This window comes from Microcebus murinus, chromosome 12 (genome assembly GCF_040939455.1).
Source record: "Microcebus murinus isolate Inina chromosome 12, M.murinus_Inina_mat1.0, whole genome shotgun sequence".
In the NCBI taxonomy this organism is placed as follows: domain Eukaryota; kingdom Metazoa; phylum Chordata; class Mammalia; order Primates; family Cheirogaleidae; genus Microcebus; species Microcebus murinus.
The window spans coordinates 76,669,750-76,685,451 of record NC_134115.1 but is presented as its reverse complement, the minus strand read 5'-3'; the positions used below and the strand labels follow the sequence as shown (position 1 = coordinate 76,685,451).

Sequence of the window (15,702 nt, the reverse complement as noted above, 5' to 3'; positions counted from 1 at the left end):
TTAGTGATCCCTTATGTCCTATTCACTTTTGTAAGTAGGTGCTAAATAATTACTTGTTGAATAATTGGATAATGGGATTAGTAAATGTGTGGGCCAGATGACTACAGGGTTGTTCTGGCAGGAGCTTGAGTGGGTGGCTTGGAACCCCACCTTCTGGGGTTCTACACCCCTTCACCCCACCCAACGCCAAGCATCTCTTAAATCTCTCTGAGCTCTCAAGGATCTATAGATCACAGTTGGAAACAACTGAATTCCATGGACTCTAAGGTCTTCTAACATTCTAAAACATACAATGTCCTTATAAATATGAAAAGACTTGAAGAAATCTCACTTCATTAATTGATTGATTAATTGATTCATTTAATGTGCTAATTTTGTGCCAGCCCCTGTGCTCCAGGCTGGAAATAAAAGCATGAAGAAGACAGATCATGCCTTTATAAGGCTCAGCATATAGTGAGGAAAAGACCAGTTGGCAGGCAGTTGCAGTGGAAAGGCGTCTCAGAGCAGTGGTTCTCAAACTTTAATGTGCCTGAGAATCACCCAGGGACCTTGTTAAAACTCAAATTGACTCAGTACTCTGGAAGAGATCTGAGATTCTGCATTTCTACAAGCTCTCAAGTGATGTCAATGTTGCTGGTCCAAAAAGCATGTTTGGAGTGACCAGGTTCCAGGCACAGATAGCTGGAGCAGCGAATGCAGGCCTGGAGCTCAAAGAAGAACCCCTGGGCAAGAAAAAGAAGGTTGTGCTTAGAGCCAGAGAACAAGCAAGAGTCCTTTAGGTGGAAGGGTGAGAGTAGGTGCTGTCATCAGAAGGAAGAACCAGTGCAAAGATGAAAGAGGGGCAGGCAAGAGAATATATTTCAGCCAGGAAGTATAAACTCTTATTGGAGAAGAGAGTTTGAGGAGAGAGGGAAAAGGAAAAACAAAACAAAACAAGGCTGGATTTGTTTAGCAGGGACAGATTACAATGGCTCTTGTGAGTTCTGTTCAGAAGTTTGTTCTTTCTCCCAGAAGCCACGTAAATGTTTCAAACAGAGGAGAGATTTGGGTACATTTGCTATGCCTCTCAAGGGTGGGTTATCAAGTGTGTAGAATTTCAAAGTAGAAAAAGAGAGAGCAAGACATTTCTCCAAAGTCAGGAGTCCAGGGCTCATGTCCTTGCTTTGTCACTTACTTGCTGTGTGACCTTGGACAAATTCCATCCCATTCTGGACCTTATGTATAACATAAAAGGGCTTCATTCCTAAGTACCTCCCAGCTGGGAAGCCAAGGAACCAGAAAGCCCTGAAGGTCACAGAGACCAGAAAACAGGCACACCAGGTGTGTCTTTTCACCTCCAGCCCAGTATGTCTTGTTTCTCAGGGACCCAGGTGGGCTAGAAATGATAAGAGCATTTCCCAGGAACACACTGAGGACTGGTGTCATGGGATGAGCTCTATCAGGATTCTCTTGGCCTATATAGTCACCAAACCCCAAAATGTTTTAAATTCCTCTCTAGATGTGTGGTCATATGCCCCCACAAGATATAGTGACAAAAGGGTGTCTCTTACCTCTGCCTAATAAATCTGTCAGGCCAGTGTCCCCCAGAGCCTGGTTCTCATGACAACTACAGGTTACTGCAAACAGCTGCTCAAAGAAGACCTGCTGATACCAGCTGTCCCGGCCATAAGGTTCCTATTAGGAACCTACTTGAAAAACTGAGATCATAAGTGGCCAGGGACCAGAATTTTCTCTGGTCAGAACATCCTTGACCACTCATGGGCTTCTCTATACTTTCTGCTATATTTGATCAGATTGATAGGGTAGAGAGAAGAGAGCAAGCACCTGAAGAGATGTTATTTCGGTGAAATTGATCTATCTAGACTAGAAATGGTATATTTATGATGTCAGCCCCTCTGACTTGTATGGCAGACATTGCTAATAGATCACAGAAATCACCCCAGGCTGGGATCTTTCTCAGCATAGCAGGATATCTGAAAAAAGTTGACACATCCATGGCTGTGTTCTTAGTGAAAATAAGCAAACCTGGAGTGTCATTCATTGTTCATTCTTCTAAGACTTCATTAATTCCCTTTAAGCTATCATGAATTAACTCTTTTAGAATTTTTAAGATACTGAGAATAAGAGCAGACTTAGGCTTTTAGGGTCATATTCCTATAATCTCAGATACACTTTTAAATTTTTTTTCTACCTACTTTGACTTTTCTAAAATCAGAATGGATTATTCACAGTGGATGAGCACATTAAGTGTTGTATCCTTTCCTCTTTCCTGAAAAGGCTATTATTAAAGCAATGGTATCTCATAATTGAAGAAACCTTAGCACGGAGAAATACTAACAAAACACACTATGACTTTAAACAAGTGTCCCAGGGATCTGTTTTCCCCCTGATAGTATAACAAGGTTAGTTGTCATCTTGAAGTTCCTATCACTTCCAACTGAAATAGTTTTGAGTCAGTTGAGAGATTCAGTCATTCTTATCATCAGTCAAGGAATGAATGTTTTAAAAAGTCTCATGATTTCTTATGAGGGAACAAGAAGAGGAAATCAAATGCAAACATTTTCACTAGTCACCTTACAAATCACATATCAAATCTGGTGTTGAAGATACATATCCAGTGGCAGTACCTGAGCTTCTGACTTTCTGTTTGGTAGGAGTGATCTGAGGCTAAATTTGATGTAGGTTATTCTAAAAGCAACTCCGTTGCACTACTGGGAAGTCATAAAACCATGGCCTCATTGCACAAATTCATCATACCAGCTTTAATATATATGCATATATATTCATGTTTTCAAAATGGAAATGCCTTTATTGCATTTTGTTCCAAAATAATTCTTGCTCATTCTATAACAGCCAAATGCTGTAGAAGTATGTAAAATAGAAAGTGAAAATTTTGCACCTCTGAACCCCTGTCCCAAATTTATCCCAGAGATTAGATTGACATTGTACATACACCTTTGCATACATAGATATGGATATACATGGAAATAGGGAAAAAGATACAGGCTTGAGGATATATCTATGTCTACAAACACATCTCCATTTCCATCATCTCTGCTATGTTTAACAAATATATCTCTATTAAAAACCAACTAGCTTTCTTTCAATTTCTTTTCTATTACAAACAAATCTACGTAAACTTTTTGCCCACTTGCCTGATTATTTCCTTAGGTCCACATAATGTTCTCATGCCATTGAACTTGCTTTATTGACCCATGCTAGGGAATTGCTGTATTTTGAATGCTTTGGGCTGATTAATTCAAGTTAATCTGCATTTATCAATGCCTCCTTGCACAGTGAAGAGCTGAACACCAGAGAAACCCTACACTGTCCAAGTGGGAAATATTACTTCAGCACCTATTAAAGGACCAGTCATTTGCATATTATTTTATCTGCTGAACAATAAATTTTGGAGATGAAGCAACGGAGAATCAGTTACGTAAATTGTTGAAGCTTACACAGCTAGTAAGTGTCGGAACCCAAATTTATAATATTGTCTTCTGATGTCAAACCAGTGTCTTGTTCAGTCTGACACATCGTTTTCCAAGGTATGTACACAACTAGCAGAGAACATGATATGGATCTCAACAGAGAGATAAAATGCTTCGGCAGCAAAGGGAAAACGTAACTTACAATAGCCGGGAAGATCTGGAAGACTTCTTGGGAAATTTTAGCATGATTTTGAAGCACTAAAAGAACCTCATCAAAAGTGGTCCTCTCATCTCAGGAATTCAGTGCTTTGGCAGTTGTGTCACAGCAAGTTCTTTTGTGAACTGCTCATCAGATGGTATTTCTCTGTGAACCAAGTCTCCCATGCCTCTTGGATTAAAACCAACCCACCAACAACAAACACCCACTCCAATTCCCACTACTAGCCAATCCTCTCTAAAACATTCTTGATTTGATCACCTTCAGTGATGGGGAGCCCACTACCATATGGAGGAACGCATTCTACATGTAGAGGACTCTAGTTTTATGTTTTTTATTACATTGAGCCAAATTTGCCTTCTGTTAATTTTTGGGTTGGTTTTGTCAGTAACACTTGGGTGCCTGACAGCAGAGATTTAAGACTGTGTTCTATCACACTGTCACCCTTTTCAAATCACAAGACTGGCCTAAGACTCATTTTTACCATCTTTAGGAATAAAGTATACACCCCCAAATTGTGGTGAGGATTAAATTTAAGATGATGTCACATAGGTACGGTTTCTGGCGCATGGTGGATACTCCATCAATTATAGCCATTAGCATCCCTAACCCTCAGTTTTTTGCCCACTTGTCTTCAATTGCTGGAACACCGTAATCATTTGCCTAAATCCCGTCTGCTGTGGACACACTCTATTCCTGCTTCCAGCTCAGAAGGCTTGCTTTTGAGATGCCCTTCAGCACCACGATCTGGCTACGGTTTACATATGTCCTTTACCAGGCGTGACTGGGATGCCCCAGATACGGCCTGACCAGGGCAGCATGAATGAAGTCATTACTTCCCTTAATCTCTACCCTCTCCTCTTCTGAAGGTTGTGTTCCAATTTTTTGCAACCATGTCCTGCCCTTGACTCTCATTAAGCTTAGAGACATTTAGGCTCAATTCAAGGAGGCAGGGAGGAGGGAGAGAGGACAAAGGGAACATTTGCTTACTGCTTCTCTTCTTTTTCTTCATGTCAGGACCCTTTAGAAATCGGTTCTCTGTCTGATAACTGTGTCAACAGCTGATTGGGTAGTGGTGCTAGGAATAGAATGGTCCATTAAAGGTTCTACGGTTCCCAGGCTGGTAGCATCTGGGCCCAGCCCCTGACTCCTTCACAAGCAATCCCTGTCTTGATCTTGCCGGCTGATACAATGATAAATTAATGTGTGGTGTCCTTTCTTCACCTCTTGCTTCCTACTCCAGCAGCCTTGAGTCCTATCTCCAATGAGGAAGATTTCATTTCTGGCATTTGAGAAAAATGGTCACTCTGACCTATGATTTCTCTGCAGGAAAAACTTGAAGCATGCCTGGACTTTGATTTATGGATCTCCACTGCCTACAATTTATTACCCAGCACTTTCACCTTTGGTCTCTCTCATTCTTTCTCCTCTCCAGCCTTTGAGCACCTCCAGCATTCTCTCCATGGCTTCTCCTTCTGAATTCTCCTGTCTTTGCTGTGTGAATGCAAACATTGGTTTAGTGCCTGTTATGTACAAAGTCCTGTGCTGGGTGCCTATGGCAGTTGTTACATTTCAGCCTAACAACAGCCTGACAATGTAAATATCTCTATTCTCATTCTACAGTCAGAAAACAGGCTCAGAGAGGTGAAGTGACTTGCCCTAATGGGCTCTAAAGCTTGTGTGCTTTTTACTCTAATACATGACTTTAAATCATGGCTAACATTTACTTAGAACTAATCAAATTATCCATATTATCTTATCCTCCCAAGAATACTGTTATTGTTCCCATTTTACTGATGCCATAACTAAGAGTACCATGGAAGACCTTGTTCACCATTCACATAGCTGTAAGTTATAAAGCTAGGATTTGACTCCGGGACTCCAGAGCCAAGCTTTTCATCTTGACTGTATGCCAGTGGTCCCCAGAATTTTTTTGGCACCAGGGACCAGTTTCATGGAAGACAATTTTTCCATGGACTGGGTGGGAGGGTGGGAGGAGGCATAGCTCAGGCGGTGGTTCCCGGCCCAGTTCCTAACAGACTGCTGATGGATACTGGGCTGCAGCCCAGGGGTAGGGGACCGTAGCTGTATGCAATCAGGAACCCTTGTTCTTGTTTTGCCATTGTTACTAACTAATCATTTTCCCACTCCTAACCTCAGTTTCCCCATTGATACAAAAGGAGGCTGTGTCCAGTTGAGTTCCAAGATTCTCTTTGAGGAAGTGGCTGGGCTTTGAAGGAGTAGCATTTGGGCATGCTGGAAGAATTGTCTTTTCCAAACTCATTTTGTGTTTATCACTTATTTTTGTGACAGTCTGGATCAGACAGTGACTCTCCATTGCCCAAAGAAAAAAGTCCAAATAGTCCAGCATGGCTTAGCAGAGCCTAGGTGGTCTGATCTCTGCCAAGCACGCTGGTCTCCCTCCCTTTCTCTGCACTGGCCATTGCAAACAGCTGGGGGTCTGTGCGCTCTCTGGTCTCACTTGGGATGGGCCATTTCCTCTGCCTTCTCATCGACCTGAAAAAACTGTTTCATCATTGAAAGACTTAGCTGAGGTACTGCATCCTCTGAGAAGACTTCTGTGAGCCCCCAAACTGGTGACGTGGTTCCCATCTGATATATTCTCACAGTACCTTCCATGTCCTTCAACCCAGCAGTCCGCCCCTGAGTTAGAGGCTGTTGATATTTCTGTCTCCTGTCACTGACTTATCAAAGACACTTACGGCTTAAACCAGGTCATATCTATCCCCAGAGCCTGGCACACAAAGGACACCCTAATAACATCATGAAGGTGATGATGATGGTGGTGCTAATAATGATGATGATATTTTATAACATGTATCAGGTGCTTCCTATGCAACAAACACTTCTCTAAGAGTTTCACATGTCTTAACCTACTTAATCCTCACTATAACCCTCTGAGATGAGCCATATTGTCTTTCCATAGATGAAGAAACAGAGAAATAAGCAACTTTTTTTTTTTTTTTTACCAGTACAGAGACTGTCTCCATGTGGAACCCACTTTTCTCTATATGCCAGCATCTTCAAGATGCCCGGCATCCAGGGAGGCTACACGAGGGGCTCTCTCCTACTGTCCTCTCCGTGTTTTCTTCTTCATCTGACACCAACCAGCACCTCTAAGTACAAACAGTTAACACCTGGATGTGCCCTTGGCCTGGTGTCTTGCTGCCAGGTTTGCCTCCCCACACTCATTTCTCCTAGGGGCAACCAGAAATGTTTTTAAACAGTTCAGTTCCAAACCTGTTACTTTGCTTCTTGAAACCTTTCCATATTTGAGAACTTACCCTTGAGACAGCAATCATAGATGACATTTATTGAGGGCTTATAATAGATTTGTTATTTCTTTTTAATCATTTTTATTTTATATACTTATTTATTTATTTTAGAGACAGGGTCTCACTCTGTCGCCCAGGCTGGAGTGCGGTACCTCGATCGTAGCTCACTGCAGCCTCAAACTCTTAGACTCAACTGGTCTTCCTGTCTCAGCCTCCCGAGTAGCTAGGACTGTCTTCACACAGCTCTATCGCTCTCTTGTCACTAGTACTGTGATCTGGATCAGACGGTCTGTCTTTCCCACCGGATCAGAAGCTCCACCATATACTACGTGCTCAATAAACGAGCAAGGAATCACTTTATCCCCTTCAACTTCACAACAGCCCTGCTTTTCACATAAAGAAGCAGGTTTAGAGATGTTGACGTCAGTTTCCCAAGGACACAGAGTTCTTAGCGAGTGGAGCAAGAACTCAAACGAGGAGGGGTGAAAAATAAACTCCTCCGGCTCCTCCTGTGGGGGGCACCCGCCCGAGAGGAGAGAGGCCCGTGGATAGAGTGTGATTATGGAGTGATGAATTCTTGGCACCTCAGGAAATATTCTGCCCAAGTGGTGAACTATACAAAGAGGACTTTTTGAAAGGCACCTCATAAATCGTGCCCACAAAACGTGCACACATAAGCCTGGCCCTTTTTCAGCTGCCGTGCAGGTGCCTAACAGTCTCCTGTTTGTGGGGTCTGTTGTCGTAAAACTCCTTCAGAGGGGCACAGGGAGGACAGCAGGAGAGAGAGCCTCTCGGTAGCCTCCCGGGGTGCCTGGGCACCTTGAAGATGCTGGGACGTAGAGAAAAGTGGCTTCCACATGGAGATAGACACCTTGGCACTGAAGCTGACCCTGGTGTGACCTGGGAAAAGGACATCCGTTTCCTCTCTGAGCCTTGGTTTCAACGTTTTAAATCAGAGTCGGTCAGACTAGGTCACTGGTTCTCATCTGGGGCGATTTTGCCCCCCCCCCCCAATGGACATGTGGCAATGTCTGGAGACAGTTTTGTTGTCACGACTGAGGCAGAGGCGCCTATAGGTTGTGGGTTGAGGCTCTAGAATGCTACTGAACGTCCTGCAGGATGACTCCCGCAACAAAAAATTATCCAGCCCAAACTGTTGGAAAATTAGGTGATCTCAAAGATCCTCCCTAGCTTTATTTGTCTGTGCAGCCTTCAGGTTTCTCACAGATCCTCTCTGGTCTCTAGGGCTCTGGATAAGTTCCTAATGATGACCACCAGAGAACAGAATAATCCTTGCTAAGACCGGTGTTCAGTGTGACTTGGATCCCGAGGCATCGTTATAATAATTCTTTAGAATAGTAGCTACCATTTATTGGAAGCTTACTCTGTGCCAGGCGTTGGGCATTTCTCATACTCAACTTATGAGGATGAGACCATCCTCACTCTCTTAAAGACAGGAAAAACAATGAGTTACAGAGAAGTTCTGAGTTGGAGACACATATATTTAGGCATTGAGGAAAGAGAATCACAGAGGGTAAGACTTCCAACTTTCCTAACTGGGAGAAAAGAGTATGAAAGAGTTTGTGAAGCAAGAAAGCAGGCAGTTGGAGAGTGTCTTTGGGGATGCTCAGGCCTAGATTCAAATGCCAAACTGCAACGGTCACCTTGGCGTCTGACCTGGTTAAGTCAGGTCATTACTCTGAGCCATGCTTGGGCACCTCACCTATTAAATGGGGGTGGAAAGAATAATACATTCAGGACTGATGTGTAGACTAAATACAATTTTTTGTTTTTATATTTTTTCATGGCGTTTCTAGAAGTGAATAAATACAGTTTTTTAGATGTGTGTAAAGTGCATACCCAGTGTCTAGCTAGCATATGGTACGTGGCAATAAGTTTTAGTTATTATATATTGTTGTTTTTTTTATCATTATTATAATCATTTCTATTTGGTCAGAGTCCCAAGGCTGGTGACCTTGTAACTCCTAAGGTTCCCCTATCCTAGAAGTGAAAACTCGAGGTCAAAGTTTAAGCTCTCTTTCATTTTGTACATGTTGCACAGGTAACATGGACGGGTTCTAAGTTAATTTTTGAATAGGCGTTTGAGATACCGCACTCAGGTCAGGAACGGATAGAAAAAAACTGTTGGGACGAGCAGTCCCCATTTGTCTACTGACCTTCATTCGCCACCTGGAAGGCCTAACCCTCCGTCTGGGCACCGTCCTTAATCGCGGCTGTCTCGTCTTGCCTTTCAGGAAGGCCCACCTGATCCTGCGGCGGCTGGAGAGGGTGAGCAGCCACTGCTCCAGCCTCCTGCGAAGCGCCTACATCCAGAGCCGCGTGGACACGGTGCCCTATCTTTTCTGCCGCAGCGAGGAGGTGCGGCCCGCAGGCATGGTGTGGTACAGCATCCTCAAGGACACCAAAATCACATGTGAGGAGAAGATGGTGTCCATGGCCCGAAACACGTACGGGGAGTCCAAGGGCCGGTGAGGGAGGGTGCTGCCCTCCGTGAGCACAGAGACTCTCCGTGGGAGGGGAGCAGTCTTCTCGTGGATCCTGGGGCCTGGGTGGGCTGGGGGACAGCTGAGGATGGGCCTGGCAGACGCAGCTTGCCAGCAAGGCCAAAGCAAACTGTTTCTCCTGCGGATAGCGGACTGAGAACTTTGTAACCAAGGGAATTATTCGCTTTTCTCTATCTTTTATTTTTTTTCTAAGATATTATTTGAGTCTATGAAAAGTCCCTCCTTTTTAAACCTTTTCTTATGGATGGCAGTCAGTCCTGAGGCAGGAGCTTTCGGGCGGAGACCAAGCGGCCTTTCCTCTTCTTCCTCCCTCCTGCCACTCTCAGCTTGCTTCCTGCCCTGGACCCCTGGAGAAGACCTGTGGAGAGACAGCTTTACCTCTTCAGCTTCAGGAAGGAAGCCCTGGGGATTGTCGCAGTGAGGAAGCTTGGGTCTTTAAGGACTTCTCTTTTATTTTTCTCCCCAGGCGTTATTGAGTTTGCAGGACCCCTGCCTCTTCCTGCTACCTAGGGGTCTGCCCAGAGTCCCTGCAGGACTTTCCATGCATTAAAAATTCCTATTGTCTCTCTTCTGCTTGGGTGGTGTTTCTTGCCCATTGTGTTGAGGGTAACAAATACTTATTGAGCATCCCTTACGGGCCAGGCACAGGGCATGCACATAAAGACAGAGAAGCTTCTTTCCCTCGGGGAACCTATGGCGCAGAGGAAATTGTAGAGAAGCAGTCTAGTGATTTCAGGCCGTGATAGAGGGAGAATGGAGGTTAAAGGGTAGAGGAACCATGAACGCATTGATGGGTCATGGCACACACTGGAGGTGTCCTGAAATGCTTCCTTGAAAAAGTGGTGCCTAAGCCCAAAAGGATGAGGAGGAATAAGCCAGAGAGGTGGAGAGGATGGGATTTGCTCTAGGCAGAGGGGACGCCATGAACAAAAGCCCAGAGGTAAGAGAAAATACAACTCATGCAAGCGCTTTCATTGAGAATAGGAATCGAGTTGGGAAGTGGGGAGGCTAGGGGCTTGGCAGGGCATTGGAAGCTTTGGACAGGGGGGTTGACGGTATCTGGAAGTAACCAGGGACCTACCTCTGCAGAATTTTAACAAATGACCAAAATAGTCAACTTGCTCTTTAAGAAAAAATCACTCTAGCTTGGGGTAAAGGATGAATTTCAGAAAGCCCCGAAGAGATGGTGGCCATTGACATTTTCTAGACAAGAGGTGAGGGCAGCTTGGATGCTGTGGTCCTGAGGGAGACATTCCAGCATTGGAATCTCCTTTTATTCATCTACTTTTAAAACCAGCTTTATTGAAATATAATCTTCTTCTAAATGGCAATCTTGCTTCTTCCAGGGTGTTCCCTAGAAGGGTAATGAGTACAAAGAGGCATTACAAATCCTTAACACCTGGTATTAGCCCAGATAAGCTAGCTAGAGGGAATGGGATGTGGGTCAGGTGTGTCATAATGCAAAGATGACACCTGTTTAAGAGAATGGAGCAGGGCACTGTGGGTATTCAGAGGAAAAGACGCCGAATAACAGTAAAATATAACCAGTTGAAAGTACGCCTCCTTTCCAATCTGGTGAGTACTAATGAGAGCAACAGTCTCCTTCCTGAAAACCTACATGCTGAGGCTTTTTCCCCCAGGGCCGGGATTCATATGGGGAAAGTGGGTAATGTAAGGGGAACAAAGCAGAAAGGGATTCTTCCAATGTAAGTGCCCTAGGGCGTCTCCACCTCCAGCAATCTAAGCTCCAAGATGCTCTTTTTGAGAAGTTGTTATTATCATTAGGTTTATGTTCCTGCAAGTGTACAGGTGGAGTTTCTAAATGCCTCTCATGTATACCCTTTCCTGAGCCCGGGGTCCTAGGCCTTCGCTAAGCTATGAGATTGCTGTGACTTTCCACTGCCATGACCCAACCTGAGAAAAATTAAGCTCAACAGTTGCAGAAAATTAAACCACTCCGTGTGCCGGGGCAGTGGTCTGAGCCTGATTAAGTCTGAGTCTGACTCCACCGCTGTTCACCAGCTATTGCCCTTCGGTGAGTACTTTGACATTTGAACCTCAGTTTCCTCATCAACAAAATGGGGTCAATGGTGGAGTCAAGTCCCACTTTATGGGGTTATTGGGCAGCCAGAGTGGGAGAGGCGCTAACACGCATCAGTGCAATATGCAGTAGGGGTTTTTACTCCTCATAGAGACAATGTGCATGATACTATGAATCTCGGACAGACAACTAGAAAAACCGCCTGGGAAAGACCTAGAGAATTCTGATGAAGAGAAGGAATTACTGACTGACAGCTCTGTGAGACATAGGAATAGTAAATAGTATCAAAAACTTCGAGGGAAGTGGTCGCGATGGTGGGAATTAACACCGTAGCAAGAGCCACAAAGAGGAATGTCTGGTTTTCTCTTAGGCTGTCACAGCTGTGGCCCCTGAGAATGTCCATGTCAGGCTGTCCCCAGCTTATTCTCCCATCCATGCCCCTCTCTGATTTCAGCTCCCTTTTCCTGGCACCTGCTGGTGGCGTCTGCTACCGTCCCAGCCATCAGAAGGCTCTCAAAAGCAGGAAGCCAGAAGCCTAGTTAGACAGGTGTGTGTGCGTGCACACGTGTGTGAACACGCGATGCGTGTGTACCCTGCCATGGCAGGAAAGGAGGTTAGAACAATATTTGTCAAGACGTTTCATTGGGAAAGAAAAAGAAAAATTCTTGAAGTGTAAACGAAGCAGCTGGGTACGGTGCCGTGGCCCCTGATTCGTGTGCTGCCATGGAAAATGCCAGGGAAGCTCATGCCACAATATGCCGACAAGGACAGGAGCCGACAAGGACAGGACTTCTCCTGCCGTCTCCACCATGATAGAAAGAAGTTGTGAACATACAGAGATGTGTGTCAGGGGTCAAGATATCACCTCTGAGTGACCCTCTGCTTTTATGTATGGTCAAGAAGGATCTTCTCTGGGCAGGCTCCATGACAAAGCATGCGGTACACAGACAAATGCTGGTAACTACCCTTGAGGGACTCTCCGTGCCATCAGTGACTCCACGTATTTATGTCATTTATCCATGTGCCGAGCAGCCATGTACTATTGTGATTACCATTTTACAATTAACCACTTCGGTACGGCGCTCACGGGCCGCGAAACCTTGCCCACAGCCGGCACTCACAGTCCGCACGATGGTTTGTGCTGTGCAATGACAACGAATCCGTTTTGCTCTTGTGTGATGAGGGAAGCTTTACAGCACTGAAAGCTTGTTTTACTTTATAGGCAGCTTCACTTGTAATGCAAATCAGAATAGGTAACATATACATATATATTTTCACTACATTTTTTTTTTTTTGAGACAGAGTCTCGCTTTCTTGCCTAGGCTAGAGTGAGTGCCGTGGCATCAGCCTAGCTCGCAGCAACCTCAAATCCTGGGCTCAAGCGATCCTCCTGCCTCAGCCTCCCGAGTAGCTGGGATTACAGGCACAAGCCACCATGCCTGGCTGATTTTTATATTATATATATTAGTTGGCCAATTAATTTCTTTCTATTTTTATGGTAGAGACGGGGTCTCGCTCAGGCTGGTTTTGAACTCCTGACCTTGAGCAATCCGCCCGCCTCGGCCTCCCCGAGTGCTAGGATTACAGGCGTGAGCCACCGCGCCCAGCCCTCACTACATTATTTTTAAATGTTCACAATTTTATTTTGAGAAATGAAAAATTAGAAAAGTCATATCACGGTTGTCGGCTAAAGTCGACGCTCAACAGTGTGCCTTCATAGCACGGCTGTTGGCTAAAGTCCCTGTGCGTGTTCATCTGTGGCTATCGACTATAGTCGGCGCTGGTACCAAAGTGGTTAAAGAAACCGAGGTTTAGGCAGACAGAATAACCTGCCCGAATCCTACAGCTAGTAAGTGATGATGTTAAGATCCTGAGATCTAAACTTGGGCAGACAAAATAATTCTAACAGGTGAACGCTGTGCTTACTACCTCCTAGGGCAGATGGGTGCAAGGCCTCCATTCTCCATTTTCAGTCAAAAGCGAAGTCTAACTTCCAAACTATACCTGAGTACTGATTTCCAGGTTTGGGGTACTGAGATGAACAGAATCCAGCTCCTGCCCTTAAGGAACTCCCAGAATTTAGCTAACTGAATAGGAGTGTGATAAAATCAGACACTTTGGAGTCAAGCCAATCTGGGTTTAGATATTGGCCATGAGATTTTCAGTGAGGAGGGGCTAAACACGGAGAAATTCGGAAGGCAAACTCAGCAGGTCTTGCTAACTTAGAGGCTCAGGTTAGCTGGCATTAACTTGTGTAAGCCTCAGTTTACTCATCTGTGAAGGGGATAAATATACTACTTCAAAAGACTATTGGGAAGATTAATTTAGATGATGTATATAAAGCCATGGGATGCTTGAAATAAAAGCACTCCTAGTTATTATAATGACTTATTTACAGAAGAAAGGGTGGGTGCAATGGGCTCTGCCTTTGGAAGGCAAGTCATCTTCCCAAAGCCTTCACAGAGGATGTGTAAGAGTTAAGTAAGTTGAGCAATACAGGCAGGGCATTATGGGTAAAGAGACCAGCTCATAATATCAGTGAAAAAGTGTACCATGTTTGAAGGATGGTGAGCAACTGGTGTGGGTAGGGAGATGGAAGGTGTGTTTGGAGAAGTTGTCAGAGCCAGAACACATTGGTCATTGTAAAGCACTGGATTGGAAGCAGAAGAGCTGTGACATGGGCAGACAGGAAATTTGATAAGCCCCTTGGGCTGCAGAGCATGAGTGGAGAGGAGAGAGCCAGTGGCAAGGAGACTAGACAGCAGAGAGTAAGTATTGTTTAGATGGGAGATGAAGCCTGAGCTAGGGCCGTTGCAGTGATGAGGTTGGATCTGAGAGGTGTTGAGGAAGTTGACTCAACAGCACTTGCTAAGTAAGGCCCGATGACTTGGGTTTTCTCTTTCTTCACTGGTGACTGAGTGTTAGACTGGGCAGAACCAGCTGGGGCGTGAAGAGGATGATGAATCACATGGGTTCAATGGGCAGTGAATAGATGAGGCATGGTTTGCATCATGCAGGTATGGCATGGAACATCAGAGAGCCACGAACATAATTTAGCTTTATGCGGAAACCAGTCCTGGACCTGAGTGTAATTATGCACAAATGCAATATGACTTCCAAGTGCAAGTGTATGAACCATAGGGAGGTGCTTGTGTCAGTCACACAATTTCCACAGAATTTTGTGGAAGAGTAAAGTGCTAGATCCATGGGAAGAATGCTGAGTTCCCTCCTGCCCCTCCTCTTCCTCATCATCATCACTACCCTCATCACCACCTTCATTTAATTGATTTATTACTTATCATAAGTCAGATTATTTACATAAATATTATTTCATATACTCTTCACAACTACTCTGTGATAAATAAATTATCATCCTCATTTTATATAATAGATGAAAGAAATGAGCCTCAGAGAATTTAAGAAACTTCCTCATGTCAGGCATCTAGTATGTGGTAGAACCAAATTTCAACCTAGATGACCTCCCTGAGACTTTCTGCCTCTCTTGGAAGGAGCTGATAACTCTTTCCTCTAAGGTCTCATACCAGGAACTCCCTAACTCCATTTTGGCACTTTCCTCACCCAAAATCATCTTCCCCCACAGGACTCTGTGCAACACAACGGCATGGTCTGGGTAGGGTTCTCTCTGTACCCTGTAGCCTTGCTGGACCTAGCCTGTAGCTAACAGCTGCTAAAATTGAGCTTGATGCCTAGAATGAGGGGACTCCAGGGAGGATCCCCCCGCAGCACCATGAATGATCAGGATCCCTCAAGAACAGTGTCCCTTCCAATCTGCACCATCGAAGCAGTGTACAAGGGGCCTGGAGAGAAGGCCACAGCCAAACAAAACCCACAGGCTTTGTGTGGGGGTGTGCTTTTTAATTGGCCTCTGCCCATAAAACTGCCAGACCCTGAAAGGCGTTCACTGTCTGTCTCCCTTTGGAAACTTTGCTCCATGTGTTTGTACATGTTATAGCCAAAGCCAGGCTGTTCTGTTTTCCTGTTTTACAAGAGTTGGCAGCAGTGGAGGACAAGGGGCCACAGGTGTGCTCTGCTGGACAAGCAAGCATGTGTGCCCGTGTGTGTGCGCGTGCGCATGTATGTGTGTGTGTTTAAGAGAGACAAGGAGGCTGGGGAGGTAGTCAGTTTAGGTAGTAGCAGGCACCCTAAATGGGTAATTACGTATTCAGATTCT

General features: G+C 44.8%; 1 protein-coding gene across 3 annotated transcripts in view; it reads left to right on the top strand.

Moving 5' to 3' along the window:
• Window positions 1–12,277, top strand: part of ASTN2 (astrotactin 2) — an 852,746-nt gene extending 840,469 nt beyond the window's left edge. For all 3 annotated transcript variants that reach the window (XM_012768786.3, XM_012768785.2, XM_012768780.2), the window contains one exon: window positions 9,200–12,277. In XM_012768786.3, the coding sequence (XP_012624240.1) occupies window positions 9,200–9,437 (238 nt within the window). In that variant the 3' untranslated portion in view covers window positions 9,438–12,277. The remainder of the gene's footprint in view (window positions 1–9,199) is intronic.
• Window positions 12,278–15,702: the final 3,425 nt, after the last annotated feature.